The 10516-nt window shown below is 29.9% G+C and overlaps 1 protein-coding gene across 1 annotated transcript; it reads left to right on the top strand.

The window, feature by feature from the left end:
- The first annotated feature begins 2780 nt into the window (after positions 1–2780).
- On the top strand, positions 2781–5562 carry LOC125875275 (LOB domain-containing protein 1-like). Its single transcript, XM_049556379.1, has 2 exons — positions 2781–3091; positions 4911–5562. Exons 1-2 carry the CDS (start codon positions 2849–2851, stop codon positions 5262–5264), a joined length of 597 nt encoding a protein of 198 aa, XP_049412336.1. The 5' UTR covers positions 2781–2848; the 3' UTR covers positions 5265–5562.
- Positions 5563–10516: the final 4954 nt, after the last annotated feature.

The following is a 10516-nucleotide window of genomic DNA, read 5'->3' on the forward strand; positions in this document are numbered from 1 at the left end:
AATTTTTTATTTGAAAATTGGGGGTAGAGGAGAGGGAATTATAAGATTGAGAATCGAAGTAGGAAAAATAAATGAAGCAAGAACTAATAAAGTACGAAAATAATGCCATTTCATTATGTGGGACATTCTTTTGGTTGGTCAATTTATGAGTATGGATACAATTGAGTTTAAAAAAAAAGTGTGGCAAACAGCATTAAAGTACATCTCTTACAAGTAGTTACGCAATATAAACACAGCTAAATCATCAATGCATATATGGAAAGCTGCGTGTGTGAATTCACTTTTCTACATTACGTGTTGGAGATATATTATATTATAATATCCACATCAGAAATCATATATAAATTTATCAAAAAATGATTTTATAAAGATGTGGATCATTCCACTCATTTCGTGTGCTTAAAATTAAATTAAAATGTAATACCTACACAACAATTGTAGCTTTGACAAGACAAGACACATTCAAAATTAAAATTTATTATTTTTAACAAATATACATCATCCGAACCTAAATTATTGAGTTTTATAAAACCAATTCTTCTCATGCTAGCTCTGCCCATATTGACAAGTCTCGCGCATCTAGAAAAAAAATACTAGTTAAGAGAAGACAGAGTGCTTGAAAAGGAGATCGTGTTAAGTACAAAAGAGGGCATTGTTTAATAGGGCATTTGGCCGCCAGTGCATTTTGACCATCTTTGTCTTTTGATTTTCAGGTAAACATCTATTTTATGCACTTTTATTCATTTATTAGAGTACTTTTCTGTTACATTATCGCGACAATATATTGAGTAATGAAATAAAATGAGTTCACTTGGACATCATCTTCAAAAAAAAAAAAAAAAACTAGGAAATGACATTTTTTTTTTCTAATACATGTGCCAAACGAGCTGACCTTTTTTACTAACACCTTAATCAACCACCAATTTTAGCCTATGATCCCTTTTTCTGTCATTTTCCATTTTTAGACACGTAATGTAGTGGTGGTTAGTGTAGTAGGAAATATGAACCAATTATCTTAGTGATATCAACCTATAAAGACAACATGATATTAATATGACCTATCTATCTTCCTAAGTCATAATAAATAAGGAGCAACTTACTTTTTATTTTAATGATCTTAACAACATTTAATCTTCAATATTAAAATTTCTAGTGTAATTAATTCCTCTCCTAACAAAACTGTATAGATCAATCCTAGCTAGGTTGTAACAAAAAAAAAGTCACTCAGTATTCAGTCATTTGTAATATTGAATAGATTATTTTCTTCTTTGTTAAAATTATCAAACGCTATATCCATATTGATTCTCCTATTCAAGTAATTGACCATTTTTCAGCATCTTATATTTTTTTTTTTTTTGGAGCGTTTCAAAATTTGATTTTTTTTCACCGTCCTTTTTGATGATTCCGAAGATAAAAGTCCTTAATTGATTATCCCATAAACTGATAAATACAAATATTTTGAAGAGGAAAAACACTTTCCGTAATGGCGCTTTTCGTATTCAAAATCTAAGTTAACAGGTGGCTTAATGTAATTGCAAGATGATAATTAAGTTAGTTTCAAAATGGTGAATTCCAATTTTGATCGATAAGATTTAACTTAAAGCGAATTTTACTGGTCATATTAGTGGAATTTTGGAAGCCAAAGAGCCCATTTTTTCCAAGTTACGTAGAGTATTTCTAAGTTAGATTTATGTAGTTTTGACTTCTCATGCCACTTCAAGTCCAGGAAAGTTGGAGAGTTATTTTTTTGTCCCAATGTGCACTTTAGTTTCAACGGTTTCTTGACCACCACTTTATCAATTGTTTTTAAGAAATTATTATACAAAAGATTATTTGGGGAGATATAATTTGACTAAACAACAATAATAGTTCCAGTATGCTCGTATCTGGAGAGGTTGAATATACGTCGATCTTACCCTTACCTTTACAAGATAGAAAAATTGTTTCTGATAAAGTATTCAAGTTTGCAACATAACAAAATACATGTTCAAGGTATTATAATCTTTATCAACATATATAATAATTTCGCAACTAAATTTTAATTGGCATAAAGAGAATGATCAAGTCATATTACACTATCCAAAAATCAAAAAAATTCTTGAAATCAATTATTATATGTTTGTTTCTTGAATGCTACCGCTTTTATTGATTTACTAGGAATATGAATTTCCAATTTTCATTTTTCTGATTGGTTTATTTCTTACTTTCATTAGATTAAAAAAAAAACAAGAAAGTGTTAATTGCCTCTCAGTTAACCCCTAAATTGGTTAATGTAGTAACCAAAATCGGCTAAGCCAAACGAGTTTTCACATGCAGGAGAAAAAGAAAGAGCAAAGATAGGCAACTCAATTAAGATTAGTTAATATGAATTGTTATCTGATAAAACATGGTAAATGACAAGTTATTAGGTAAAATACAAACAAAGGCGAATTTAAGATGTTTTTAAATTATGAGTACGTCATTTAAGACCTTTAGCATCATACTTTTAAGATTGTGAGTTCAAGATATATTTATCGACTGATCATTGAATCGGCGCTGAAATATTGAATCCTTTCATAAATACAAAATTCTTTTATATCGTCAATATATATAATTTAAACTACAAAAGTTTTTTTATCTTCGTTTTAAAAAAAGTTTTTAATTTTTTTTATAAAATAGTGTTGATATCATATTACTACATATGATGTCACCCCCACCCCCACCCTCTCACCCCCGCCAGGCCGCCACTCGTTTCTTGGCTTATAAATATTGACTTCACTTGCTCTGTTTTAAAGCACCCCTACTACTCTCTTTGCTCTGCTTTCTTAATTCCTTGCACGTACACTTTTTTTTTATAAATTTTAAAAATATGGAGTCCAGCAATACGACGATCACCACCACAACACCGTCGTCTCCTTGCTCCGTATTACCGCCAACTAACTCTCCATCTCCGCCGCGGGTCGTGGCCACACCTTGTGCTGCCTGTAAGATATTACGGCGGAGATGCGCGGAGAAATGTGTGTTGGCACCTTATTTTCCTCCCAGTGAACCCATCAAATTCACCATTGCTCATCGTGTTTTTGGTGCTAGCAATATTATCAAGTTCTTGCAGGTACAATTTTACATTTGATAGTTGTTACTTGCTCCTCTTTTTGTTAATTAGGCCAATTTCCCCACTTATTTTGAAATTTAAGTGGATGGATTTTATTGCTGCTCTGATACACGTTGAAATTGCGTGTGATCATCTCATCTAAAAAACTTAAATTGATAAAGTGAGTACATTTTTATTATTTAATTGTATTCCCAACAGATTTTATATATTGTTGCATATACGTCCTATGTCTGAAAAGCAAGTTAGGGAAGGATTATCGTTGTGGGACTTAACATGTCGCCTCGTGTCAAGAATTGAACATTTAGTGCATGGATACATTTTAGGAAAAATTACAAAAATGTATCCCCTCTCGGATACATTTTTATCTCTTTTTGGATTGGCCCTCCCCTTTTGCATACATTCCTATCATTCTCGGATACATTCCTCTTCCGTGGGATGTATCAGGCGCTATGTATCCGCATGTGGAAGGATGTATCCGGGTTTTTTTTTTTAATTCTAAGGGGTTTTTGTAATTTAAAAGAGTAGTAATATGATGTAACTAACTCTTAACATTACGAGATTTATATAATTTTTACTAAATTTTTAATATGGTGCCCCAACATTGGTAATTATAAATTGAGATGAGTCTACTCTGTTACCAGGTAAAGAAATGAACTTTGGACATAAATTCAGCCCAAAAATTAGTTCAAGTTTATATAAGGATACTATTTTTTCCTCATCCTACACATGTGAGACTCTAACACACGCAGCATATATACATGATTTATTCACAGTTCAATAAATTATCTTTTCTAGAATATAGAATTTATAAATTCAAAATTCTAATTCCCCTTTAAGCGACATTACAAGTAAACTCTTTTGCGCAGGCTAGATCTGCCCCTGTATTTAAGATCAGTGTATTTGTAATAAAAATATCGACAACAAAAAATTGGTCAAAGGCAAATATAGGGAAACATGTTTTAACATGTACGATTTAATTTATTTAATGGCCGGACCAATTAGGTGGTAGTATTTAATGTAGTCCAATGCTACAATTTGAAAAATTATAGTCCTACTGCTATATAATTATTTATCCAAACTAACATCATAATTGTTGATAGTGAAATTCTAGTGTTGCTCTTCGAATTGTAGAGGAGGGAATTGATTTTTAAGGCCAACATGCTTTCAAATCATTTGGATAATATATTATAATGAGTACCAACAACTACATCTACTTTATAAATTATTGAAGAAGAAACTTTTTCCTGTTTACATCCTAATTACTACTGTTCTTTTCCATTTTTTGCTTGTGCATTGACTTGTCTTAGTTCTCCAGAAAAAGAAAAAGAAAAAGAAAAAAACCATCATGGCTTATTGCTACCAGCTACTCATGGCTTCTTGTGTCAAATAATGAAGAATCATACTCTTAATTCTCTCTCATGGTTCCATTTGTTGTATAGACATGTAATGACTATTGTTACTGAAGAGAGCCGTAGAGTAATGATAAAGTTATTTTCGTGTGAGCTATAAGTTACAAGTTTGATCAGCTAATAATACTTGCATTAGAATAGACTGTCTCAGTACGTACCCTTGGGGTGCAACCGACCTTATGTGTGCACCGAATGCTTCGTGCACCAGATTGCCCTTTCTAGTTTAGTGCTTAATTGGAAATTCTAAAATCATTTTAGTCAATTTCAAAGCTTGGAATAATCAACTACTACTGATGTTTACATTAGGGTAGACTAAATATAAGCCACATTACATCCTTCTAGTGTGTGGTCCTTATCCGAACCCTATGTGAACTTTGTTCTAAAATCATATTTTTTTCAATTTTGATTAGGAATTGCCGGAATATCAAAGAGCAGATGCTGTAAGTAGCATGGTGTACGAGGCTAACGCTAGGATGAGGGATCCAGTCTATGGTTCTGCTGGGACAATTTGTCAACTTCAAAAACAAGTAAATGAGCTACAAGCACAATTAGCCAAAACACAAGCTGAACTCGTCAATATCCAATGCCAACAAGCTAATCTCATGGCCTTTGTTTACATGGAAATGGGACCATCTCCACCAACATCACCCCAACAATCTTTGGACAAGTTCACCAATAGTACTATACATGCCACCACCCAAAATAACATGAGTTTCTTAGATGAAAACAACAATAATGGGACCCTGGAGACTCTTTGGACATGATCAAAAAGGAAGATATATGTATATGTTCCTCAAACAACATTCACACATCGAGACAGATCTAGAACTTAAATTTGATTGATTCAAGTTTTCAAGTTCTTATTATTGAATTCGATATAATTATACTTTTGAAATATCTCATAGGTTATGTCAAAACTTTAGTGTTATTTTAAATATTATGTTTTATGTAAAAAATAATGGATGCAACGGAACAGAATCTGGTAAAGCGGGGTTTATCTGCCTCTGTGTTTATATATATAGTCATGGGAGCAGATTTAACTCCCTAGAAGGTTATAGTGGAGGATAAGTGGATAACACAATTGTAAATTACTATGAACGAGATCTTGATAGATATTTTTATAATAATGCTAGTTTAATTTAAGCTAAAAAGATAGATGTTTTTATATTTGTTCTTTCTTGTAAGTCCACTCCCACTTCATATTATTAATTAAATCTAATTAAGCCAAACTTTTTGGTCACCTAAAATAGCTTACATCAAACTGATTTTCCATGTGAATTTCGAAAAAATTTATGGTGGTAGAGGCACAAGTATGATATGGTGTGTGAGGGATTATTTTTCAATAAAAAATGTGTGAATCCTATTTTTTTACTTGCATTGTTATTTCTATCTCCTACTTTACTTAATTTTTATAATTTTTATGAATAAAAAATTATCATATTTGAATGATAGTGGGGGCCTTTCTCTCTCCTACTTTGCTTCTCACACTTCTTTTTCTCAATTTCTTCCCTTTAACCTTTCATGAATTTAATTTACTCAATTCTTCTTATATTATATATCTTTCTCCATTTGATAATTGGCTTGTAGATTTTATTTTTATTTTTTAAAAAAATAATCAAGAATATGAAAAGGAAAAATATAGGAGAAAATTATAAAATGAAGACTGAAATTTTAACCTACGAGATGAACGTCTAGGCAGTCAATTAACTAAGCTATGAAAATTCCTCATTTGGTACATATATATACATTGGATTGATTAGTTTTTTCACTTATCAAACCAACCGAATCAATAAAATTAAGTTTTTTTATTTTCTTAATTTTAAAAAAAGTTTAATTGCGTATTACACTAAAATTAATTTAATTTTGACAGATAATGATGTAAATGCCACACTTCCATACCATTATATCTAATTCAATTTATTAAAAAAGGAAAAAAATATTTTGTATATACAAATATTTATCATATAATGTATTTTTCCTTTTTTGCGCATTACAATTGATACTTTTGTATATATTTGTTTACCAATAAAAGTTTTGGTGGAGTGGTAAGTATTCCTTCATCCTTAACCAAGAGGTCTCAAGTTTGAGTCTCCTTGGGTACAGAGTTGCCTTTGTTCGGAAGAGCTTTACCCTCAATGTGGGATTTTCCGATGCGAATCCGAATTTAGTCGTGCTCCAATGTGGATATCAGACACCGAATGAGAATAAATATATATATATAAAATAATAATTAATAATTTTATAAAATAGTGTGGATTTTTACACCACACATCACACCACATTTTTTATTAAAAAGTAATTCCTCACACACCATGTCATACTTGTGCCTCATTTTTAGTGAATTCCCTCTCAAAATGAAACATTGAATCTTACTATTTTTAGTCTTTCAAATACACAGTACCTGTCTACATTTGAAATGTTCACCTTTGTCTTGTCACTTAACCGACGATGTCATATCATACCAATTCAAGTTGCTTTTTGTAACCCTATTTTTTGAAAATAAAAAATCCCCTATATATCTTCGTGGATTCTAACTTTTTATAATTTTGATAGTATAAAATATAAAAATTCAGGTGAAATTTATTTTTTAGCTAACTAGAGCAAAATTAAATAATTTTATATGATAAAAAATCATTTTGTGTGATAAACTTAAAGTTAAATAACTTTTATGTGACAAAATGATGAATTACTCAAATGGTAAACGTTCCTCAGTTTCATCCTTAAAATTGTAAAAAAATATATGTGATAATAACCCTTAAGCTGAATTAAAAATAATAGAAATCAACTAACACTTTTGTGTGATAACTACAAATTAAGCTGAATGATAATTGGAGAAATTTACTTGAATAGTTTCTAATAATATCATAAATATTAATCTATGTTTAAGGGAGTAAGTTTTATTTTTTTTTATAGATACACAAATATTACTAAATAGTACTACATGTTTAAGTTTATGAAATTTAAAAGTAATAAAATTTCACGGAGATTCTAACTATAATGGAGTATAACATAAATTTGAGAGAACAATCAAATAATAACTGATACTCCCTCCGTCCCTATTTACTTGTCCATATTTCCTTTTTTAGTTGTCCCTATTTAGTTGTCCATTTTAACAAATCAAGAAAGGACAACAAATTTTTTCCTATTATACCCTTATTTACACTTCTTGAAAATTGTAAAAGTGTATGTTGTTTCCCTCCAATTTATTTCACTTTAATTCAAATAAGTGGTTGTAATTTTGAAGTGAAAAGTTGTCATAAGGGTAAAATTGTAACTTTACTGTGCTAATCATTGTTGCCTTAATCTGTGTGTCATTTCTAAAGTGGACAACTAAAAAGGGACGGAGGGAGTATCTAATTTGATGATTTCTCAACCAACGAATGCTAAACAATCAATCCATAAGTTACATGGCTGCAATACTATACATGAGTGAATATGGCAAATACATTACACAAGTATTTTTTTTTTCCAGGACATTACACAAGTATTTGACAAAATTCAAAATAGATATATAGAACATAGAGAGTGTCCTTCGGATGGCTCAATTGATTTGAATGATGGTTATCTACACGGATGACTTAGAATCGATTTCTCCTCAATGTCTTTTGAGTCGAGCTTGTACAGACTGGGGGTTATCCTTGGGTTAAAAAAAAAAAAACATAGAGAGTAAAATTTTTCTTATTTTCTTTTAATACGAATGAAATATGAGAAATTTCTACATTACTAACTCAATCTTAAGTGAAAATTGAAAAATCCAGTAGATGTCAAATTCTAGAAAAAGAAAAACCGCCAATTTTGTCGGATTCCTAGCTAAACACGTATATTTGCTTAAAGTTATGGCGGCGTGATCCAATTCTTCTTCTCTTTTTTCTTTTGATATTTGACTGAATACCAAGTTTGAACTGAACAAACTTTTAAAATTTGTGAATTAAAATTATAGATATAAATTATCTTATTAATTAATACATTTAAAACTAAATCATATTTAGGATAACATTTTTTTTTTTAAGAAATACGACACATAAATTGAAGCGAGTAATGTTTAGAAAAAATAAATTGTATAAACAGAGGCGTATCTAGAGGGATTCAATGGATTCAATGAACCCATGTTTCTCTTTCTAGATCATATATAGTAGTGTTATATTTTTTTAAAAATATTTAAATATAGATATATGAACCCATATTCAAAGTATCATATAAAAATATGATAATGATTGGGTGCACCTCTCTAAGCGATGATAGAAATTTAAATCTTATATTTATATTGTTTTTTTTAGTAACACCTTTGCAAATGGTTATCGGTAACACTTTTGACGTTTCAACTAATTTTATTTTTTTTCTTAATCTTTCAAAGTTCAAGAGTGTTACGTGAAAATTCCTAATTTTTTTTAATATATATAGTTAAATCAAATGTGTATATTAAAATTTAAATATAGTAATATTATGCTTTTGGGTATATAATTTTAAAATTTTTACAGTTCATATTAAAAACCTGTAGAATAAACTGATCAAATTTTTATTTTAGATGCATTTTTTTCGTAATAGGACGCTCGTCCTTTTAAAATCGTGAATACGTCTACATGTATAAAGGGTCATTGTACAGTTTTGGAGGTGTCTCTGTAGGGATAAGATAGGAGAAAGATTTAGTTGTCAACTCCAAATCGAGAATGCACGTTCCCTTGTCCTACTTTTTCTTGTTTCTTTTTGAGTTTAATCATGGCTTATGTTTCCTTTAAACGCGTATTAACATTATTTCTGTTCTTTTTTGTAAAAATGAGTAGATGATACAACTGAACATTAGTAGATACTCATGTGCTTATACAGAAACTAATTGTCAAATTGCGTATCAACTGATTAATTAATTAATTAAATTTCCTACTTTAGTAAGTACTTATAATCAGAATGTTTATATCTAATCAAGCGATTTAACTTTATTAACTAAAGTGTGAATGCATATCAATTAATCATGGCTTAACATATTCTCAATTTCTTAAATTTGTCAGTAAATTTCATTCAAATACAAATTATGATTGATGATAAAGTGTTTCTTACTAAATATTTTTTATTCTATTTTTTTTTAAAACTTCTTTTACGCGTATTCTCAAATGTCTATCTGGTTAACCCAATAAATACGTCTTTTTCCTTCGATCATACATATCTAACTCTATGATACTATTTTCATTTTTAATCACATGAGTGGCTGCAGGGGGGCTATCTGCTATCACTTCAATGAAATTATTAAATCTTTTAATGATCTTCATCATGCAGCGTGTTGGCAATATATCTTTTCAGCAATATTCCTTTTACTTATGTCATGTGTATAATGTCTCTTCCGAATACGAATGTACATTCACAGTCTAGAGAAAATAACAAAAATGATTCATTATGTTTGGACATAAAAGCTCGATTAACGTAGTCCCTTAACTATAGTATTGAATAGTTTGATCATTTTCAAATAATTAAGAAATTTTGTTTGTTAGATAATACTCCCTTTGTCTCAATTTATGTGACACTTTTTGTTTTTCGAGAGCCAAACAGTTTACCTTTGACCGGACATTTGATTATGGAATCTTCAAATTTTTTGAAATGAAATTTATATATTTGTAAACTATATAAAAGTACTATAAGTCACAATAATTAATAATTCAGAATGTTAAAAGGATCTATGAAAAACTTATGGTTAAAGATAGACTTGTTTGAATCTCGAAATGCGAAAAGTGCCACCTAATATGGGACGGAGGGAGTAGATTATTAATTAGTTGACAGAGAGTAACGAAAAAGGAATTTACGGGGGTCACTTTTGAAAATGTATATTTTGCCGTTTCTACTAATTTTTTTTATTTCTTAGAATCGACGCAATTTTTTGAGGTCTGACTTCTACTTCGTGTTGTGTCTAGTGCAACTTTTGTGTTGCAATTTCTAGCATTTGAGGGAATTTTCTTAATGTTTGGTTTTAGCCTTTTCTATAATTTTCCTCACATCTAATAGATATTGTAAAATTATTTAACGGTAATCA

The sequence above is a fragment of the Solanum stenotomum genome, chromosome 8, assembly GCF_019186545.1.
Source record: "Solanum stenotomum isolate F172 chromosome 8, ASM1918654v1, whole genome shotgun sequence".
NCBI lineage: Eukaryota > Viridiplantae > Streptophyta > Magnoliopsida > Solanales > Solanaceae > Solanum > Solanum stenotomum.

What these genes read in the sequence shown, in the direction of transcription:
- LOC125875275 (XM_049556379.1), top strand. Translation starts at nt 2,849, where the DNA reads ATGGAGTCCAGCAATACGACGATCACCACCACAACACCGTCGTCTCCT. An exon ending in ATATTATCAAGTTCTTGCAG is followed by an intron (nt 3,092 to 4,910) that starts GTACAATTTTAC and finishes AATTTTGATTAG; the next exon opens with GAATTGCCGGAATATCAAAG.